The sequence below is a fragment of the Thamnophis sirtalis genome, unplaced genomic scaffold (genome assembly GCF_051295495.1).
Source record: "Thamnophis sirtalis isolate CommonGarterSnake01/CBP01778 unplaced genomic scaffold, rThaSir2_p1.2 scaffold_3, whole genome shotgun sequence".
Lineage (NCBI taxonomy): Eukaryota > Metazoa > Chordata > Lepidosauria > Squamata > Natricidae > Thamnophis > Thamnophis sirtalis.
The window spans coordinates 129,775,741-129,799,439 of record NW_028261383.1 but is presented as its reverse complement, the minus strand read 5'-3'; the positions used below and the strand labels follow the sequence as shown (position 1 = coordinate 129,799,439).

Below are 23,699 nucleotides of genomic sequence, written 5' to 3'. Positions count from 1 at the left end.
CAATCACCATCTCATTAATTAAAAAGTAAAATTACATCTGTACTGCTTTTCTCGGAGATAGTTTGGGCAAAGAGAACTATAATTCTCAATCATGTATCCAATAATTATAATTATAAATGGTTAGAAAGCAGCAAGCAGCTTCAAATGACCTTGAAGACCTTTTGATCCTGAAATAGGCAGCTATGAGCATTGCTGGTTTATTGAAGATATTTTTCTGCCTGAGATAAAGTCATAGCATACTTGTGCTGCATCTGAAGGGTAATAACCTAGTTTGTGGAGAAGAGCCTCTTTATTACCTATATGCCACCTTCACGCAACATTCTTCACAAGATACGTGGTCCAATTGACTGAACCATGGTTACTGTAAGAGGTTGTGAGAATGAGACATGAAGTGTTTAATTCTCAGGAAAGGCAATTCAGTCCAAGTACGAGGGGTATGGCAAAATACACTTTGAAGCACTAAGACTGCAATTCTCTTCTTACCATTTTCAAGAGTTAGCATTAAAAATGTAGGGATGCGGTGGCTCAGTGGCTAAAACACTGAGCTTGTCGGTCAGCAGTTCAGCAGTTCGAATCCCAGCGCTGCATAACTGAGTGAGCTCCCATTACGTGTCCCAGCTTCTACCAACCTAGCAGTTCAAAAGCATGTAAAAATGCAAGTAGAAAATGTAGGAACCACCTTTGGTGTGAAGGTAACAGCGTTCTGTGTGCCTTCAGCATTTAGTCATGCTGGTCACATGACCACGGAGATGTCTTCGGACAGTGCTGGCCCTTCAGCTTTGAAATGGAGATGAGCGCCGCCCCCTAGAGTTGAGAACGACTAGCACATATGTGCGAGGGGAACCTTTACCTTTATCTAGCATTAAAAATACCTTCCTTAAATTAATGTTGGGTTGTTTCCATGATTTTGCCAGCTATGTGAGCCTATGAATTATTCAATTAATCAGATTTTTAGTGAATCATGACACAATGGTAAATTAATCTCACAGATTTACCCAGCACATTAGGATAAAATATGATTCACTAGTTTGTATTCAAGATGTCATGCAGATGAAATTATAGTGTTCCACCCTAAGCAATCATTTCCTCTCCTTAATGAAGGAACTATTAAGTTTACACTCTTTTCACATGAAAAAATGAAACACAGGACCAGACACATACATCGTTTACAGTATAAGCTGTTTGTGTAAATCAGCTGCTTTTCATTAGTTGCTGATATGATGGGATTTTTAACTAGTAATCTGTTTCTAAAAGAAAGAAGAAAGATGTCAGTTCCCACTTCTAGACTATCAAAGGTCATCAGTAAGTATCAGAAACTCTCTGATATGCTTTCAGCAGAGACAATGCTCAGTAGAATGGAGTGTCAATTTACCTTGTGTGACAGTGCTCTCTGCCTCCATCTTCTTCGGAGAACACTGTCAGCCTGAAAATTAGAAATGTTTTGCTTCCAGCACTGAGAATTTCAAACTGATTTAATAAAAAATAATCAAAGCAGAAGAAGCAGGATAAAAAGTTCCAGATACTTTTGATATTAACTTGCTGGGGTAGTAATTCTGCATTTGGAAGCTATCATTTCCCATATAGTTTCTTCTTTAATGCATCATAGCTACCTTCCCCCGCTTTTATTCTGTATAACTCCAATTCTATCTGACAAAAACCATTTATTTGAATCAAGTTTAAACCTTTCAACAGATATATAACATTAGATGCACATAAAAACTGGAAGATAGGGAGACAATGCTCATAAATTTATTCCTAACAAATCTTTCAAGATGACTATATCATAACTGTGTTAGTCCTTTTAAAGAGCACTTGCTCAGACAGTGCCATACTAATAATCCCATTTGCTTTTAGTGCAGTACTGGAATATTTCTGGATTCTCTGTCATAAAACTTCTGCTTTGTTACAAGAACAGCAACATTCTCAGTTTAATAATTAAAATAATGAACAGACATTATATTGTTCATTCTTTTTCCTTGGAAAAAGAATATAGAAATTGAGGATGTGGATAAGGTGTGAGATGAACACTGCCCCTGCTGATTCACCCTTTGCCCCTTCTAGTTAATTAAATTTCTCAGGATATGTCAGGGTTGAGGGAATCAATGCCTTCTTGGAAGGTTGTTTTTGCTTTGCCCAAAAGAAGCAACAACAAGGCCATTACTGAAGATGGCCTTCCTTGACTAAGGAGATTCATACAATTATAGTTTGGTCTCAAATGTTTCAATGCTGAAAAAGATGGTTGAGAAAATAATAAAATAGCTCCAACTTGGATATATTTTTCCTGGACTTTTGTCTGAAATATGCATTGAAACTTGTCAGATATAGTATGGAATTAAAAAAAAAAGACATTCAAGAGCTACATGTGCTCCAAAAGCCTCAAATCACCTCAAGCTATAAAGAGTTTAGGTAGTCAATAGTGCCAGTTTTAAGGCTGAGAATCTGTTCATCACCTCAGGAAATTGAAAACTATTGTATATTACGTATATGTATATTGTGGTAGTTGCCTATCACCTATGATTCACAGAAGGGGAAATATAGTGAATTGTGAATAATAAATAGAAGAAAATTCCTTATATGATAAAAAAAGGATCCAGAAAGTTACTTTCTGTTAAAGTAGTGCTTTTCTCTTTAGAGAATCAAACCCAGTGGCCACTTCAGACTGAGCATAACCTACAAGGCAGCCCCCTCAACTTATATTTAAGTATGGTCTTGACACTTTCGAAAATGGTGGGTTTAACAGTTGGCAAAATGTTACAGTTGATTTTATAAATGATATTGTTTCTTTCATCTTTCCATAGCTTGTCTTTGGTTCTGGATAATTCCTGGGGGAGTGTGGCTGTGGGTTTGTGGGCTATTGCTGTTCCTAGAGGTTGGAGAAATCTGTCATTTCCAACACCCCTTTTGTGCTTGGTAGGGTTAGTTTTTTCCTGGTGGTTGGCTAGGTGGTGTGTTATGATTTGGGTCCTGTATGTCGGAATACGAAGTTTTTCGGATAGCCGTTGCGAAGAAAGACATCAAGAAGCTGGTTCTCTTCTGCTTTTCTTAGTGCTGTGGTGCTGCAGTGTGTCCTGGCCCTTAGGGCACTCCAGAAGCAATTCCATCCACAGACACATCGACCTACAACCAGCCTATAAACCCCCGAGAATTCAAATCAACTGCACAACCAACCAGCGATGGCACCAACCCTCAACCAACCTATACAATCTTCGCAACCAGCACTTCACTTCCCAATGTACCTCACCTGACATGACCTTCCCAAGACCTTCATGTGACATGACCCTTATATGCCGTGACCCATGTGACGTGACCCACCCATCACAAGATCCTGATCTGACCTCCCTATCACAAAATCTATTGACCACACAAAGCCCTTATAAGCAGAACAGTGACACTGACATCCCCTAAGCTCAGAGAATGAACCTCCACCCTTATTCTACACCAGAGCTACAGATATTTGCCACCATTGCAAAGTTTATATAATTTTGTTACAAATTAATGAAATTATTGGTGTTTAGATGAAAGTAAAGGGATAACAATTAGAGGGATAAAATAATGAACTGGAAATCTTCAGTAATCTATATCAGCTTTCTTTAAATTTCTGCCTTCCAGATGTACTGGATTTGACCTCCACAATTCCCAAACAACATAGCTTTGGAAAGATGAATTTAGATTTGTGCTATGTCAAGAGCCTAACAGAATTATGTGGGGTTTTTTACTGATATGTGGGATTATGGACAATTTTAATAAGTGTATCCCAAAACATTTCACACACCAAAGAAATCTTGAGAATGAACTGAAGCTGTGTTATTTTCTTACCTTTAAATTGTAGCCATTCCCGCTTAGTGAGAAATTAATATATTTTTTATCTGATGACAATATTGTTTCCAGGAAGTATGGTAAGAGTAACATGTTCCTCCCATTCCTCAGCTATTTTCCTGGCCCTTCAAGGTACATAACTCCCATGTTCCATTCATATTCTGAAGCTGAATGAGCTTCACTTGCCCTTCTCACCTTAGAAAATGTAAACAGAGAGTGGAATGAAGCTGCTACCTGTCAGTTCAAGTGAAAAGAGATGGAACAAGTGAAATTATATTTAGGAGCTATTTCCTATCCAGTCTCTGAAAAAGGTGCCACATTAGGACAAGAGAGAAACTTCAAAAAGGGCACCTAGAGACCACATGAGAAGGGGCCAGAAATTCCCCATATTTCTAGCAATAATGGAAGAAGATTGCTCCTAAAACTGAGCAACAGATGCCAAGTTCCAAAAGTTTATTGAGTCGGGAAGCAGTAAACAGCCTTGACATTTGAAATTCACAAAGCATTCCCATAATTTATTACCCTACGCTCTCATTCCCCAAGGCAGAAACAACCTATCAGCAAACATCAAAATAAAAAGAAGGGACTCCTGGCACTTAGAGAGCAAGAAAATGTAAAATGCAAAAGATTTTGGGCTATAAAACAGCAATAAGGTGTTGTAACTCTAGCTCTGCCAGCCACTGCTCATTGCCTCTGATTGAGGTAAACTGAAATTCCAGATTCAGACTCTGACCAGCAGGGAAGACAGAAATTGAATAAGTTTGACATTTTTAATAACAATTTCAAGCAACTGGCTGCCAGAGGCAACCTCTTCCTATGAAAATGTGCAGCCTGAGGTAGATTTAACATTTTTGTATTGCACTATTTGCATTTAATGACAAATCCTTTCAAAAATTCTCACTGTGGTAAAAGCCTCAAGGAGTCTCATATTTCAGAAAAATTAATTCAAAAATGGTAACAAGCTCAAGATTAAAACAAACAGGAGGCAGAAGGACAGAAGTTTCTGGGCAGACAAGCTATTTTGTTAATTTAAAGGAAAAGAAGGGTTTGAAGAAATTTGGCATACCTAGGCCACACTGAGTGAAGAGGAATTGTCTTAGAACATATATAAAGGTTATACTACAATGTATTGTAAATAACAAACTTCCTTAATTTATCCTATTTTTTTAATTACAATCTTGTAGGACCAGTGATGGGTTCCTACCGGTTTGGACCGGTTCTGCCGAAACGGTAGTGGTTTGGCGGCTTGGGTCACTGGAACCGGCAGCAATCCAGGTCTGCCACGCCCCCGAACTGGATCTCCAGGTATCTTGTTTTTCATTTCTGTGCATGTGCAGAACTATTTTTATTGCACTGCACATGTATGCACACACAGCACACATACAAGCAAACCAGCATTAGTGCCTGCCGGTACCGACCTCCACATGTGGCTCACGGGTTGGACATGGCTGGCCTAAAGAAAGCAGCCAACAGGTAGGATATTGGTCAGGAAAAGAGAACAGGAGCCTGGACTGGGTCAATTCTCTTGTACAGATGGACAGCAAGAATCTGATATTAAATAGATGGCCATGTGTCTTATTTCACAAAGGAAAAATCCATTTCAAAGCATGTCAAACTGAAGAACTGCGAGCCAACATGATAAAGAATAAAAAGAATAGGGGTTTTGAAGTGATCTATCAATAGTATCTGGAGAACAGACTAAACAAGCTCCAAAATCTCTTGTCAATTTTTTTTTCTTACTAAAGGGAAACATATTAAATTTCTATTTAAATTATACTAATTATTTGCCTCTATACATTCCTATGCATAAAACAGAATACGAACATATTGTCATTTTATGACAATTGCTTTTATTGCTTTTACTGGAGCTCTAGATTTTTGGGATAATTCATTATAGGAAGTTCTGCAACATTCAATGTCAGCTATGAAATTCTACTGATACATAGTGCCCAGCACAAAAAACATATCTTTAATTAAAGATGTTTTCATAGCAGTTAGAGGTTATTGTGGCAAATAAAATCAAGGATAATTGCAGAACTTGTCCAATCAAAAGATTTTACATTTGAGTTTCCCCTCAAATGTAAGGGAATGGAGAAATAGTTAAGAAGGAATTACATGTCTTTGTTCCTGCTGTGATCAAATGTAGCCCCTCAAGCTACATTTCAGTAAAATATCAATATCTCATTCCATGTACCGTGTTTCCCCCCAAATAAGACAGGGTCTTATTTGCTTTTGACCCTCGAAATAAGCTCTTGGCCTTATTTTCAGGGAGGTCTTATTATTTTTGAGGTGCAGGAGGCGGCAAACATGGTCACTTCATGGTTACAATATTTTCGGGGAGGGCTTATTTTAGTGCATGTGCTCAAAAGCCCAATTGGGCTTATTATCCAGGTCTTATTTTCAGGGAAACAGGGTAATTCACAGCAACTGCGGATATAAAGGTTATCTTGTGCCATTCCCACAATAAAATAAATTCTAGCTATTTTTGAATAATCATTATTAATATAATAAAAGGGTGCCCTTGGAAACCCCTATCTTCACTTTATATGCTAAATATTCTGTACTTTGACACACACAGACACACAGACACAGACACACAGACACAGACACAGACACACAGACACAGACACACACACACACACACACACACACACACACACACACACACACACACACACACATATATATATATATATATATATATATATATATATATATATCAGTGTCAGTTAACAGCTAACATTGTACGAATGGGGTCATGTAGTGCTCTAGAGAATGTATATAAAGATAGTATGGAGATAAACAATCATGTGTTTTCTAATTACTATATAGAAGCACACTGCAAATGAAAGAAATTCCTCAAGCACTGACTTGTTTAGTATATAAACCTTTGGTTCATTACATTTCAACTGTTTTTCTTTCAGTCCTTTTAGCCTTAATTTCAGACTTCAACTGTAAATGCTAGTTATTAAGATTTTATTAATATCCCTGGCTGAAAATATAGAAGATCAAGATTGAAAAGAGCCTGTTTGGGTGAGAATGAAGCCCATCCTCATACGTGGCCCTCCTATTGTCCCCATCATGTGTGAGAAAGAAACTTTAGGCAGTAAGCTTCATCACCAAAGCACCCAAAGTTAGCAGTACAGTACAAAGCATTTATATACAAGGGACAATATATTTTTCCAGGATGTAATTTGTGGTCAATATGGAGCTTCAAATGCACCACATGTAAGGCAGTGTATACAATTACAGTTCTTTCTTTCCAGGTATACTTAGCTGGGAAATATAGTGGCAAGTTTGGCTGCATCTTGTTTCCTGGAAAAGGAACAACTTCTGATGGCATTTAGCAACCACTGCTCTTTACAAAGCACTCTGAATCCAGACAGGGTGGCTTGATATATTTGAAAATTATCTCTGGCGGGCATAAATTAAAGAGATATTGTGAGATGTTTAAATTCTAGAAGATAATTTGAGAGAATTTCCTAGTTCCAATAAGTAAAAAGTGCCAGTAGATAAAACTCATAGAAGTTTGCTAATTTTCATCAGAATTTAAACTGGCTAGTGGAAAGACACTGCTTCTCGATTAACTAGACAGCAGCATCCACCTGACCCTTTCCTATGGACAACTGATTTACTTAAGCCAGGAAAACTGTGATCGCAGGCCTAATTCAGCAGTGTCCTATTCTCCAGGAAAGTTTGCTGGTCCAGAAGAAGAGGATTCTGCAGTACTCTTCCCCATGCTAACTTTCTTGGTTTCTTAAACCTATCTCCTGTTGGGCTGCTTCCTCCTTTCTTTTCATGACCTCCAATACAGCCAGCTCCTTGGCTTCTTTCTTCTGATTCCGAGCTTCAAATTCCAGCCTACAACAACCAAGAGATCCATAATTGTAGAGATATTTAATTTCATTGCACTTGTTTAAATTGCTGGGCAATTCTGATGTTCTTATGTCTGCTCTGAGCTGTTTCTAAGAATTTTCTTCTACAAATCAGATGTATGATGTTCAAAAAGCAGGAAAGGGTGCTTCAGATCCACGAAGGTCCTGGGTCATACAGGAACCTCAGGAAAAAATATGGCTCTTTAAGAAACAGTGATCGATACAAAGATATTGTCCATGCTAATCCAAAGCATAATTTCAAATACTGAGCAATTAAGCAATTTATCATGTCTTCTTCCTAATTTGTGAAAGGTATTCTAGTTGCAATAGTGGTTATTTTTAAGGAAATCAGAATATAACTCAATGCATTTCTGCAGCCCTCAAAATTACGGTAAGCTACCAAATTTAGTAGAAGACTATTCAGAGGTGGCTACATGATCTTCTACTGTATAAGGATTACTTTAATACTTTTAGGTAACTGTTTAAAGATGCCCCAATCCCATCCCAATGCAAGCACAACTAGAAAAATATAATAACTTTCACTGTAACTCTCAGGACTGAGAAATCAAAATATATCCCCAAACAAAACAGTATAACTCTGGGTAGGTTCTTCCTTCTTTCTTCTGTAAATTATTATTTTGTGGGTAAGAAATGTAAAATTATTTTGTTGGCTTAGTGTTGGGTCATAAAAAGATAGGTCCAATGAATGAAATGTTTATAGCAGCAGAATCAAAATTCTATCATACTACACACAAAATTAAAAGCAGCTAACCTGTTCTTAATTATTCTTTTCACTATCAGATCAGTGGTGAGATTGTTGCCACTGTCTACCAGCTGGAAAATACCACGTCTCCTAGGTTCCTGTAGATAGAGAGAATAGAATGAATGGATGAATGAGAAATAAAAACAAAATCTCTTACATCAGAAGTGATAGCCAGGGCTCCCATTTAACATGGGATTACAACTGACAGAGCAATGTTATATGTTGGTGGGCTTAGGCGGACTCTCTTGGATTTGGGGTGTCTTTTTTTTTTTTTTTTTTTTCTTTCACCAACTACTTTAAATACTTTATACTATAGGACGTGATGTGCTATCTCAACATGGAGGATATTATGCCATTAATTTTCAGGAACAGTGATAAGATGCGATTTCAGAAAGTCCCATCCAAATCAAGCATGTTAAGAGCCAAAAACATTCTTAGTGTTCTGGATAATCTTTCAGCCATTAATTCTTATCAAATAGGCTGAAAAAGTTCCAGGGATGCATTTATGGCAGTGCAGAAAGAAAAAGTCAATAAAACAATTAGAATTGGAGAAAGGAAGGAACTCTGCAGTTTAGCACAGCAATGAGACAATTCACAATTGGCCACAAAGTTGATAGCTCAAATAAACTATAAGCTATATTCTTACTGTTCTTCTGACCACAGAATGGTTTAAAAACGCTGAAAGAAATTTATTTTCCTGTCATATATTGTGACCTGAGGCCCAAATAAGGGAAAAATAGGTTTCCATCATTCTTACCTCATATGGATTTGATCCGTCCTTGTCAGGCACCACCTCAGTCATTCCATGGCACACAAGATCCACCTATACAAAAAGAAAAACTGTTACCATCTTCTTTAGTCTTTCTTTGTCTGGAGGCTGATTCATCACAATATAGCAGGCACAACTCACCTACATATATGATATAGGCAATACATCCCTTATACTGAAGCCACTATATATTGGCAAATGCTCTGTCTCCTAACTCCCAATTACCACATACCTCCCAGCGGCCGGTGAGATCACACAAATTGGGCCTCCTTCAGATGCCGTCAGCCAGACAATATCGGCTGGTGGCTCCCCGGAGAGCCTTCTCTGTGGCTGCTCCGACCCTTTGGAATGAGCTACCCCCAGAGATCCTGACCTTGCCCACTTTCATGGCCTTCAGAAAGGCTGTTAAAACCTGGCTATTCCGGCAGGCCTGGGGCTGTTGACCTCAATTGAGGTCCAGCCCCATCAAAACGAATGCATGTGTTGTGATTTTAAATCTATCTTTTTTTTTTTCATTTTTATTATTTCTTTTTTCTTTCTTTTTGTAAGCCGCCCGGAGTCCTTCGGGATTGGGCGGCCTATAAATTGTATTAATAAACAAACAAACAAACAAACAAACAAACAAACTGTCTCCCGGATGCTGTCGCCTCACCTCATATCCACTTCAAGCTATGTTCAAGTTATCAATTTTCAGAGCATTGGAAGAAATAGATTATTTCCCCATTTTGCCTAACAGCATCCAAAATTCCATTTCCACCATTAAGAACATTATGATCTATATTTCTAAAACTTTGTGTAAAAGTGTGTGCGCATATAGCTCGAAGTTATGATAGACTTGAAAAAAGTTATGACCCATCCTCAAATTTATGACTGCTCTATCACTCCCATGGTTACGTGATTATATTTTGTAACTTTTTTGCCATTTTCCGGCAAAAACCACTCACTGGATAAGTTGGATTTGGACTTATGATCACATGATTTGCTTAACAACCACCTCTCTTTAGTAACTTGCTTAATGACTATTATAAAATCAAATCCAAACATGTGGTGACGACTTATTATTATAATGATTTATGACCAAAATTCGGGGCTCAATTGTGTTCATAAATTGAGGATTACCTGTACACTATACAACCCATGACCTGTTGGGTCATTGTTTCAGAGATATTTCCTCACCTAAACAGATAAACAGAATGACCATGGGTGGGTAAAAAGTGTGGGAACAGGAGTGATTACCAACCTCCTGCCCGATTGACTTTCCTAGCAGGAGGCTGGCAGGGAAATGGCAATCATGTAATTGCTGTTGACTGCAGCAGCACTGAAGCTGTCATAACTTTGCTAAATTTCAATCCCATGGAATTTCAATTCCCAGATGCATTCTGTAAGCTTATTTAAGGTATTTTGATTCAAAAGTTGTTGCGCCATGATGCATGATTTTGCCCAATTTGAAGGTTTTTCACCAATCAGACCTAAGAATTTTAGTTTGTAGAGAGAGGGAGGGGGAGGGAGGGAGGGAGAGAGAGAGAGAGAAAGAAAGAGAAAGAAAGAAAGAAAGAAATCAGACATCCTCACCTTGAAATGATCGAGCAGATCGGCGGTGACTGAATAGGGAGCTCCAATCACTACTTCAGAAACATACTAAAGACAAAGAAAAGAAAAAAAACCAGTCATAACGACACAGTCCACACATCTATCAATTATAGTTTTAATTAGTGAATTTTGAAAGTAAGATTTTAGGAGACAAATGGAGCATTGAAAGATTCCATTAGATAATGAGACTTACTTTTGTGCTAATAGGGCTATAGTTCACAGAAGTAGTAATTGAAATCTGTGTCTTCTAAATCAGGGGTCCCTGACCTTTTCAGCTTTGTGGACTGCTGGTGGTGGGAGGGAAAGGAAATTGTTTTACGCAAGTTAGCTGCTTGCACACAGGTAGCTTTGTGAAGTTTGCGTGGCCTGGTTCCCAATGGGCCGGGTCACAGATCGGGGGTTGGGAACTCCTGTTCTACAAGTTCCATCGGGGAAAAATAGTCTCTCTTTTATAAAATGTCTAGGGCGAGCCAGTTTGGTATAGTGATTAAGGAGTTGGTCTAGAAACCATAGTCCTCTCTTAGGCATGAAAAATCGACTCAGCAACTTTGGGGCCAGTCACTTTTCCCCAGCCCAACCTCCCTCATAGGGTTGCTGCAGTGGAGAAAATAGGGGAGGATGATGTTTTAGATATTTTCCAAGCCATTCTCGCCGCAACGTCAATCAGAAGTCAGAGTCATTCTCTTCTAAATTAGGAACAGAAAGTGAAAGTAAATCAAATACAGCCAACCATCCTGAAGTGAAACAGGTCTGGCTTGGTTGATGATCTAGTGACCAAAGAATATTGCCTTAAATTCCATGGAATAACTGTAGAGGAGGGGTGTCAAACTCGATTTCATTGAGGGCTGCATCAGGGTTGTGTATGACCTTGGGGGAATGGGCGTGGCCAGGATGGGCATGGCCAGCTCGATGTAACTTGTGTTGGGTGCCTGTAGTGACCCAGGCGCTCTGCCACAGGAAAAAGACTCCCAGGCTCAGTTTTTGGCTGCGATAGCCTCCTGCAACTGTCTGCCAGTGAAAACGAAGTTATGAGATTGACTAAAATCTTATTAATAATTGACTCTGCTGGAGTTTTTAAATATTGAGACGTTGGAACCATAGAGATATATTGAGTAATTTTTATCAAATTGTAAGCATGCATGAAACAATTAAGAACAATAAGGAGACAAGGGGATTGTCTACAGATAAGGAAATGAGTAGAAGCCTGTCAACAACTGGGGGGAAAAGATGAACATGATATTCAGAAAATAGGTGAGAAATTAGAAGAAGTGGAAGAGAAAAATCAAAATGAGATGCAAGAAGAGAAAGACAATGAAGAGAAAGGATTCATAAGTAGGAGTCAAATAGATAATTCCTTAAAACCATATAATAAAACAGAGTAAAAAAAGAAAAATCTCTTAAAAAAAAAAGACATGGATGGGTGCTCAAATGATACAGACGAAGGGTAACCTGAAGGGAATATTCAGTGGGTATAAAAATATCAAAAAAAGTTATAAGATTCCAAGAGAGAGAAATAAAAAGGTGATTAAAAAGTTAATAAATAATGGAACTCCAAAAAGGTTAAGAGATGATGGATAGGGATAAAATATATTAATAAAATGAAAAAGTATAAAATAAAAAATAGGGAAAATAGTAATATATATATATATATATATATATATATATATATATATATATATATATATGTGTGTGTGTGTGTGTGTGTGTGTGTGTGTGTGTGTGTGTGTGTGTGTGTGTGTGTGTGTGTGGTATTTGTGCTGATAAATAAATAAAGGGGGACTAGTATAGATCTATTTCAAGCACCACACAAATATAACAAAGGCAACAGTAAAAATATTGGGTTTCTGTCGTGATGGTCTCTTGTGACGAGCCGATTGACAGATAATGGAAGCAGTTAGCTTCCTCCCATAATTGGGGCATACCAGGGTTTGTGACACTAAATATATATATATAGACTACTCCTGGAAACACCAAACCTGAAGTAGTCTGAAGCAGCCTGAAGATGACGAATGAGACTTCGTCGAAACGTCGCCAAGACATCTCCAATTCTACGCGGGAGAAAACCCGAACAACTAGAGACCTACATACTAACACCCGCGAAAACCTCAGAAAACAAAACACACACACACACACACACACACACACACACACACACACATATATATGCAGATTCCATCACCTCACATGTAAAAAACTCTTTCCACTTCATAGAGATCATAAAGAAACAAAACTTACAGCCCAGTGACCTACTCGTGAGCTTTGATGTCGTATCACTCTTCACCCAAGTACCAATCAAAGAAGCCTTAACAGCTATCCAAAACAAATACAACCCCCCTAAACACATCCTTGATCTGACCAACCACTGCCTATCTAACACATACTTTATTTACAATGGACAAAAATACAAACAGATAGAAGGAGCACCCATGGGATCACCCCTCTCACCTGTCATTGCCAACCTCTACATGGAAAACTTTGAAACCCAAGCTCTAGAAAAATCTGATCACAAACCCAAACTCTGGCTCAGATATGTAGACGACACTTTCATAATCTGGCCACATGGGAAAGAACAACTGGACAACTTCCTTACACACCTCAACAGCCTACACCCCAAAATACAGTTCACCATGGAAACAGAAGTAAACAACCAACTCCCCTTCCTGGACGTCTTAGTCTACAGGAAATCTAACGGCTCCCTAGGACACACCATCTACCAGAAGAAAACACACACTAACCGCTATCTGCACGCACTCTCACACCACCACCCAGCCCAGATCAATTCCGTAGCCAAGACACTCATCTCCAGAACAAAACGCCTAGCTGATGAACAACACCTAAAAACCGAACTACACACTCTCACTAACGTACTAACATTCAATGGATTCCAAAGAAATAAGATCACCAACCTAATCCAAAAAGAAACCCCCACTAAAGTCCAGGACAGAGAACAAGAAAATGGAAAAGCCCTCCTCCCATACATAAAAGGCACCACAGACAGAATCAGCAAAATCCTCCGCAAACACAACATCAAGACAGCATTCTGCACAGACCGGAAAATATCCACCATCCTAAGAAACCCCAAAGACAAAATTGAATTAGAAAATCAAGGAGTATATGAAATCCCATGCACTACTTGCCCCACCACATACATCGGACAAACCAACAGAAGAATAAGTGCACGCATTGAAGAACACAAAAATGCAATCAAAAAAGAGGAACCAACCTCTTCCCTGGTCCAACACCTCAAAGCCACAGGACATAAAATTGATTTCAATAAGACAAGAACTATCGCCAAGGCCGAACACTTCAACAACCGTATAATCAGAAAAGCAATCGAAATAGAAAAACGCCCACACAGCATGAACAGGCGGGATGATACCTCCCGCCTGCCAGCCCTTTGGAAGCCTGCCCTTATTAACAAACGAATCCCAAACATGATGAATGAGACCAGGCCCACACCCACAATAGCCACACAGAATATCACCAAAAAACATCCACAAAGAAAACAGACAAAAATACAAACTGACGAGGAGGCACGACCCAGAACCAGAAGCCAGACTGCAAAAGCACAATCAGCCTCTTTAAAACCCCTCCTACCCTCACATGAAACACAACCCCCCAAACAATCAGAACAGAACACACCTCCACCAAATAAGGACACACCTCCACCTAATCAAGACACAGCCAAGCCCCCACCCAATCAGTTTAATCCCCTACTGGCAGTTAAAATTTAATCCCCTACTGGCAGTTAAAATTTAATCCCCTACTGGCAGTTAAAAGGAACAAACAGCCGAGATCTCACACTATTCCTGGAAACACCAAACCTGAAGTAGTCTGAAGCAGCCTGAAGATGACGAATGAGACTTCGTCGAAACGTCGCCAAGACATCTCCAATTCTACGCGGGAGAAAACCCGAACAACTAGAGACCTATATATATATTTGTTATATTTATGCTGATAAATAAATAAAGGGAGACTAGTATAGATCTATTTCAAGCTATTTAGCTCTCATCAGCTAGCCATACCCAAGTTTGGGAATCGAACCTGTGCTCCATTGCCTCCCAGGCCCCTAGGGAGTTAACCATTTGAGCTACAGAGAACGACTCCTTATCAGCCAGCCAGGGTGGGAGGTATATACTTAAAGTCACAACCCCTGGTATGCCCAAGTATGGGAGGAAGGTCACACTTCCACTCTGTCATTAGGCTCGTCACAAGAGTCCATGGATGGACTCTTGTGACGAGCCTAATGACAGAGAGTGGACCAGGGGTTGTGACTTTAAGTATATAAGTGTGTATATATATAGGACTACTCCTGGAAACACCAAACCTGAAGTAGTCAGCAGCAGCCTGAAGATGACGAATGTGACTTCGTCGAAACGTCGCAAAGACATATCCAATTCTACGCGGGAGAAAACCCGAACAACTAGAGACCTACATACTAACACCCGCGAAAACCTCAGAAAACATATATATATATATATATATATATATATATATATATATATATATATATATATATATATATATATATATATATATATATATATATATATATACATACACACACACACACACACATATATACATACATACATACATACATACATACATACAATATAATTTATTATAATTAAAAATAAGCTAAGGTTAGAAGGTGGAAGTTTAGGATTAATTGTACTATTAATATTAATAATGTGAAAATATATTGTGAACCTAGACTTTTACGGATTAGAAATTGTGGGGACTTTGAGATATAATCCCCAGATTGATTAAATTTTGTTAATATTTGGTCTTATTAGTAGTCCTAGATATTTGGGATATTGAAATTATGATGGAATAATGAGCAATTTTTAAAATATTAAATATTAGTGACTTAGTAGGGGATAACAAGTACATGGTCAAAGAAATATTACTTATGTTTAGATAGATTAATGGAAAAAATGATAAAGAATTATAAAGAGAGAATGGTATTGTTGAAGTTGGAAGGTTAGGATTATGCATACTTATTTGTACATTATTATTGTTAACATTGTTTAAAAAGGACATTGACCCAGTCAATACACTGTCCACACAAATATATAGGTGTGTAAGGAAAACTGCAAATAAAACTTGAATTAAAAAAAGAAGAGAATGATTCCAGCCAAATACTCACTCTGCAGGCCAAAACACTGAGAGTTCGTTCATGCACATTCATTATGGGATAGTTCTTGCCCTTATAGTGATTCACTTCCTGTAATTAAATTGTAGCAGTTGGCATTAGATACTCCATTCATCTCCCCAGTAGGTGAAAATGAGTAAGTAGTCTTCCAACCAAGCCGTACAGAACTGATACTCACTTGGTCAAAGTGCAGCCCAGCAATGATATAAGGATGCTTTGCTATTTGGTGCACTCTCTCCAGAAAATCCACATGACCCACATCTAATGTATATGTTAACAAAGTAAACCTCAGGCACTAAACGAAGCTAATGAGACATAGATATGTTCTTTCCTTTTCACAAGTCCTCTATTTCTTTTCTTGGTAGCTCACATAATTGTAGATTACAAGACTTACAATAACTAGACATGGCTCATGCTCAGAAAAAGTTCTGGAATTCATTGCAAGAACTATTGGCAAGTGCTTGTTGTACTGTAACCTTTAGTATCTGCATCGTGTTTTTTTAAAAAAATCTATGCTTATACTTAAAATTAATGGACCTTCGTCCAGCATTCTGTAAAGATTGAGGGGAAAATAGTGGCACAAAATAGTGGCTGAGTAAAGTAACTATTACAAAATAGTTACCGGTAAATCAGAGTGAGCACCAAATTTATTGTGTGTGTGTGTGTGTGTGTGTGTGTGTGTGTGTGTGTGGGCAAGGTAGATATGGCAAATTTTGCTTAAGAGGATATTATTTGGGATGAGTTTTCCCACTGGAGGGCACAATAGAGCTTGAAAAAAGCAGCATTCCATTTTTTTGAAGTACGCTATAGTATATGTATCACTTTTTTCACATTATTTTTCTAGATTAAAATAAAATCCCTTATCATACAAGGTTTTTGCCGAGATAGTGAACATGTCAATGTTATAATTCTTTTGAAGTTTGGACAAATCACTAAGAATTCTCAGCTAAAAGTACACTTTACTGTTAGATAAAGCTACATTCGCCTAAGTTCCTAACTGAAATAACTTGATTTAGCATTTCTAAATCAAAACAACCTGAAAAACTGGTTAAGATATGAAGTTTAGGCAGTTCCAAAAACAGGTATCAGGCCTTCCTAATTTGCTGTAAGAAACTCTTAATTCCATTCTTCCCCAAAGAAAACAAATTTAGGATACGAAAAAGATCAAAGGCGCCTGCCACATAGATTATGGTATCTCCAGGTTGAGGCTCCTTGCCAGATGCAAATTGGATGATCTTTTGAGATGTTTGCAGAAACTGAGAAACTCCAGTCCAGGGACTGTGACCTTTAGGGCACTGAAGGAAAAAAAAAAAAAAAGAACATCTTCAATATTCTGGGAGCTATTGGAGTTAGTTCTCGTCGAATATAAGGAATGGGATTTGAATAAAATAGTAGGTTAAAAAAATACTTCTTATAAATCAACATATACATTAACCAATACTGATAAAGATCCAGTAATTGCTACAAAAAGTTAACAAACCAGTCTAAGTAGCTGTACACATTTAAAGATCATAATCACAAAGAATTGACACCAGTTAAAGATTAAGATAAAACTGAAGTGCTAACTTCTTTATCATCAAAATTAAATACAGTCAAAATGAGTTTTTCCTATATTTCTACTTTTATTTCAAATTCCATTGCCCATTTTTATCCTTTTCAATTGAAACAATGAATTCATATAATTTGAAATTCAAACTGAATTATGGTAGCACTTATCACTGTGGCAATATCATTTATTTTTGACACAAAAAGTTCAATATACATTGCTGCATTGATACTTTAACCCTATAGGAAGATGTAAAAGGTGGAAGCTAACAGTAGGCTGCTAACCTCTCTACTTTTATACCCGTGATGGCGAACCTATGGCACGCGTGCCACAGGTGGCATGCGAGCCATATTTGCTGGCATGCCAGTTGTCAGCTCTGGCGCTCATGCGTGCTCCGGCCAGCTGATTTTCAGTCTTCTGGAGGGTTGGGGAAGGCCGTTTTTGTCCTCCCCAGGCTTCAGGAAAGCCTCCGGAGGCTGGGGAAGATGAAAAACAGGTCCAATGGGTCAACTGGAAGTTCGGAAACAACCTGTTTCCAGCTTCCAGAGGGCCTTCAGGTAGCCAGGGGAGGCGGTTTTCGCCCTTCCCAGGCTTCAGGAAAGCCTTCGGAGTCTGGGGGCTTCACACACACATGTGCAGATGGGCAGGGAGGATTGAATTGGTGTGGGCACATGTGCGTGCATGATGGCGCGCACAATTTTGGCATGCCATAAGAAAACAGTTCACCATCACTGTTCTATACCATGATTATCCTCTTGAAGCATGACAATGAAGTTATTCAGTAAAAGGAGTAGGAAGGCAGAGGATTCCATAGAATTAGAATTATGCTCATTGGTGGAAATATTGTGCAAAAGGACTGATCACAAACTCCAACTTTGTTTCAAATGAGAATGTCAACAATTTATTCTTATATAGATTTGATTTTATTAACCATTAATACTGAATGGTATACTTCATTTAAATCCAAGAGAATCTCTTATGCTAAATAAAACACTTTATCTTGAAACCATTAAGAGAGAAATGTGAGAAATATTTGGAATCTCAACTCTATGAACTCTATGAAAAGGCAACTGGATTTCCTTTTTTCTTTGAAAGTGTTTTGCTTCTCATCCAAGAAACTTCTTCAGTTCTGAGTTTTCAAAGAAAGAAAAGAAGAAGAAAGAAAAAAAGTCCAGTTTTAAGCACAATGATACATATTTCCATATCTCCAGTGAGAAGGTAGATCCCCTGGAAGAAGGAAGTGCATTCCAGAGGAGTAAGAGGCAACTTAGTCTAGATATTATGTGTGAGAGAAAGAGAGGGAAGACAGCTTCTCCCTAATAGCTCACAGAGTATATTTAGATGCAGACAGTGGGTTGTTCAGTCTAGCAAGGTTTTGTCTATAAGAATGAAACAACAAAATAACTCAACTTGGAAGAATCTACACATGTTTTTGGTTTTGGGCCTAACACTGATTCTGCATTTTGTTTTGTTATTTTTATTTAATATTTATTATTTTATAGTCTACATTTTAGAAGATTTTACAAACCCATATATACCCTCTATCTTCTTTTGTTCTGACTTATGTATTTAATATATGCATAGTAAGTGCTAGAAACTGTTGAAAGTGGAAAGGAAGATTAGCTCCACCAGGTGGCATTCTTTGGGACTGCTTCTATAACTCAGTAGAATGACTTCATTGACTGTATGCAGATTACAACTCTAATGCCAAAGAGAAACTTATTTGTTGTAAGACATATAAAGCTATGCGATTCCTCAAGGCATAATAGTAAAGTCTTACATACTGTAACAGTTCTGCATCATAAAGCAGAAGCAAAATATAAAAAAGATTTTCTATGTACATCCGGATCAGAGGTGGGCTGTTCCTGGTTCAGCCCAGATCGGGCAAACTGGTAGTAATGGTAGCAGGAGGCTCTGCCCACCCGCCAGGAGACTTCTGCATATGTGCGCACTTGAACTGGTAGTAAAAAAATTGGCAACACACCACTGATCCGTATGTCTTATAGTACAAATATTCGTTGAGATCTTTGCAAAACTTGAAACTAGCTATAATGGCCTCCAAACAAACGCCCTGATTATAAAACTGAAATCCATGCTTACAGGTTTGTCCTTTTATAAGAGTCTCTAAATAAAAATGGAGAATAAAGTGATTTTTGTTTGATTCAGATATTCACATATTGGTATCATAAAAATATTTCCATAGATTAGCATCTGCAGAGGTGCAAAGGACAAAAAGGGGGTTGGTACTTACCTGATACGTCTATTCTCATAGTGGGGGAGGAGTATCCAGGATGGGTTAACCCAGTGACATGCGATGAGCTTCATGGCCAGTGAGGCAAACGCGAAAGCGCCGCTGAAGCCCCAGCATAGCTTTAAGATTTGTGGACTTCAACTCCCAGAATTCCTCCTCCAGTCATGTTGCGATGACGTCATCTGCATGGATCTGCTCCACTTCGTTTTATTCACGGGGGGGAGGACTGCCGTTGAAGATGCCGACGAGCCCCCACCGCCACCAGAATAACTGCTGCTGCCTCCTCCTCCTCCTCCAACAGCACCACCACATTTGCTGCCCGGCGCTGCGGCCTTTTTTCCTGCTCCCGCTCCCTCCCGCGGACTCATGGCTCCTCAAAAGCACAGCGGAGGAGGAGGGGGCAGGAGTAACGCGGAGCCCAGCTCAGGTGCTCCCAGGGAGAGACACTGCTGCCACGGGCGGGGGCGCCGGTGGGACCTTTGCCGGCTTCACCTCAGCCGCAGCGTCGAGCAGCAAATCCGCCAGTGCTGTTGGAGGAGGAGGAAGTGGCAGCAGATATTCCGGTGGCAGTGGGGACTTTGGGGCTTCACTTCAGCCGCAGTGCCGGGCGCAAGCGGCTAAGACTGGCCGCCCACAAAGGACCTCCCCGGGCTTGCTTTGCTGAACACGGGGCAACTGAGGCTAGTTTGAGGCTAGTTTGAGCGGGCGTGGGTGGTGCAAACTATCGTCAGTCGCCCCGCACTCATCAAAACAAGTCTGGGGAGGTTATTGCGGGCGGCCAGTCTTAGCAATGATATATTACTAATTCTTTTTAATGTGAACTCGAGTCTCCCCCAAACTGATTGCCTCTGGCATAGAAGCAGCCATCCTTCCGAGTATGCCTCGCTATTCCAAGCCAAGCAAAAAAAACAAAAAACCCACCATGTGTTTTTGAGCAAGCTCAACGGGAAAAGCAACCGCCGGTCTAACAGTTCATCCATTTGCAGTCAATCACCATTTACAATGCACCCTGTCAGCTGACACTGACAAAACGCTGTTTAATGGTTTGCCTAGGCAGGGAGGGAAATACGATGTGCCCCACTGGATTACAGCAACGCATTTCAAAAACAGCAAAACCCCACCTTGGAGCTTAAAGTGGACTAACCTCTTGCTTTGCCATGACTATTCCTTTCAAATATGTGAAATATTGCGTTTTGGAATGGGCGGCTGTAACAAAACATTAAAAGCGTCCTGGCAGTTATCAGACAATGGAAATACCAATACACTGAACAAAGGACGTAGCGAAATATAAAGAATGCAAGAGAGAAACACGCATCCTTTTAAAGTCCCCAAACGCCAGGGACATTAACCCAAGAAGAAGTGGTCCCAAAGGTGCTTTTTTTCCCAAAAGGCGAGTTGACTTTTTTGGGGTATTTTTCCCCCCCTTTGAAAATGTTTTGCTTCTCATCCATGAAGCTTTCGGTTCTTCTATCCTCTTGCATGAGAAGAGAAACGTCTGAAAAGGGGGGGGGGGCAGAAAGTCCACTCGCCTTTGGAAAAAGCGCAGATCTGAATGATTGAGAACCTCTCTGTAGACATAATGGTAAAAGGTTGGAAAAACCAAAGAAACTTTACTTGCACGCTGGAGAGTTGAACTTGCTCGGAGCATGAACTTTTCCAACATAGGTGCATTTTACAAGCAAGACTCCTGCTGCTAGATTGCGCAGTCGCTCAAATGCAAGGCATGATTCGCTGCTCCCAGATCAGGAGGCGGGAGAATCACGTGCCTCCTTTGCATACGAAATTTTTCGCTTTTTAACCCTTGCTTAACTCTTAAAAGGAGAAAAATTTCTTATGCAAAGGAGGCCCATAGTTCTCTAGCCTCCCCCTACAGTTAACACTAAGCAGACTCAAAGTCACTGTGACCTGGAGTCTGGCAGCAACTACCCTGGCCTTTTAAATTATTTTAAAAATTCTTTCCTTTTCCTCGCTTGACTGGTGAGGCCCTGCCTCCCCTGCCTCCAGTGACTGAATGTCCCTGGGTTAACCTAGTCCTCGTTGATTGTTATTTATTTATTTCTTTAACAGAGCAGGTATACAACAAACAGAACGGTTCCAATAACATTACAACTCAGGGAGGGGCTGGATACTCCTCCCCCACTATGAGAATAGGTGTACCAATGCCCTTTCTCCATAGTGAGCGGAGGAGTATCCAGGATGGGACGTACCAAAGCCCACACGTCCCTAGGGAGGGTTCACATATGAATATATACATATACGTATACATATACGTATACGTATACGTATACATATACGTATATGTATACGTATACATATATATATATATATTAGATTTTTACAACCCCCGGTATGCCCAGTAAGCTAGCTGATGAGATATATATATATCATATATATATTAGATTTTACAACCCCCGGTTATTATTCGGCTCATCACAAGAGACCATCCAGGCAGAAACCCAATATTTTTACTGTTGCCTTTTTGTTATATTTTGTTGTATTTGTGCTGATAAATAAATAAAGGGAGACTAGTATAGATCTATTTCAAGCTATTTTGCTCTCATCAGCTAGTCATATCCTTACTGGGATTTGAACCTAGGCTATATTACATATTAGGCAAACATCTTAGCCATTAGGCCACAGGCTCTTATCCGTTATCAGCCAAGCCAGGGTGAAAGGTATCTATTAGATTTTACAACCCCCGGTATGCCCAAATATGGGAGGAAGATCACTACTTCCATTCTCTGTCCTTCGGCTCGTCACGTGTGTGTGTGTGTCTGTGTGTGTTGTATTTGTGCTGATAAATAAGTAAAGGGAGACTAGTATAGATCTATTTCAAGCTATTTAGCTCTCATCAGCTAGCCATACCCTTACTGGGATTAGAACCTGTGCTGTATTACATCTTAGGCAGATGTGTTAACCACTAAGCCACAAGGTCCTTCTCCGTTATCAGCTGAGCCAGGGAGATAGGTATGTATTAAATGTTACAACCCCTGGTATGCCCAAATATGGGAGGAAGCACACTGCTTCCACTCTCTGTCCATCGATGGTCTCTTGTGATGAGTCGGTGTTCTACCTGCCTATAGAGGTAGATGTTACCTTGTTTCCCAGGGACCCGGGCTGGAAGGAGACAAACAGGGCTTCTGATTTTCTGGTCAGCAGGGTTCATTTGAGGTAGATCCTCAGAGCCCTCCTCACGTCCAAAGTGTGCCACTTTCTCTCCAAAGGATGAGAGGGGTCTGGACAGAAATTGGGCAATATCAGTTCTTGCAAACGATGGAAACAAGAGCACACCTTGGGTATGAAGGAGGGGTCCAGCCGTAGAACCACTCTGTCTTGGTGGAACACACATAAGTCTTCCCTTGCAGACAGTGCCTGTAGCTTGGATATCTGCCTAGCGGAGGTAATGGCCACCAGAAAGGCCATCTTGAATGTCAAGAACTTGAGAGAAACTGTTCATAGCGGCTCAAAGGATGGCCTGTCAGAGCATCCAGCACCCTATGTAAGTCCCAAGAAGAGTACATGTGTACCGTGGGTGGTCTAAGATTAGAGGACCCCTTGAGAAACTGCTTGACCATGGGGTGGTGAGTTAGTGTCTGAGACCTACTGCACAGGAGTACCGAGGCAATTGCAGAGATCTGTCTTCTAATAATATTCGGATCAACCCTCTCTCCAGGCCCGCCTGAAGGAAGTCAAGGACCTGCGACACTGTTCCTGGTGGCACACCATGTGCAAAAGGCGTGCCACGTAGCATTGTAGATACACTCCATGGAAGGCCTGCGAGCCACCTGGATCGTCTGTATGACCCTGGAGGAGGAATTGTCCCCCCTCAGGATGCTCCGCTCAAGTGCCAGGTGGTTAACTGGAGCAACTGAGGGTCCAGGTGCTCCAGCGACCCCTGCCTGAGGGAGATCCTCTCCTGGGGGATCCTCCA

At 39.8% G+C, this 23,699-nt stretch overlaps 1 protein-coding gene across 2 annotated transcripts in view; it reads right to left on the bottom strand.

Moving 5' to 3' along the window:
* Nucleotides 1-6,671: 6,671 nt before the first annotated feature.
* The window catches only part of PCYT2 (phosphate cytidylyltransferase 2, ethanolamine), a 38,613-nt gene continuing 21,585 nt past the window's right edge, over nt 6,672-23,699 (bottom strand). For both annotated transcript variants that reach the window (XM_087710088.1, XM_087710089.1), the window contains exons 7-13: nt 17,128-17,266; nt 16,150-16,232; nt 15,966-16,043; nt 10,796-10,861; nt 9,212-9,277; nt 8,464-8,552; nt 6,672-7,677 (exon numbers count right to left, since the gene is read on the bottom strand). In XM_087710088.1, the coding sequence (XP_087566214.1) occupies nt 7,557-7,677; nt 8,464-8,552; nt 9,212-9,277; nt 10,796-10,861; nt 15,966-16,043; nt 16,150-16,232; nt 17,128-17,266 (642 nt within the window). In that variant the 3' untranslated portion in view covers nt 6,672-7,556. The remainder of the gene's footprint in view (nt 7,678-8,463; nt 8,553-9,211; nt 9,278-10,795; nt 10,862-15,965; nt 16,044-16,149; nt 16,233-17,127; nt 17,267-23,699) is intronic.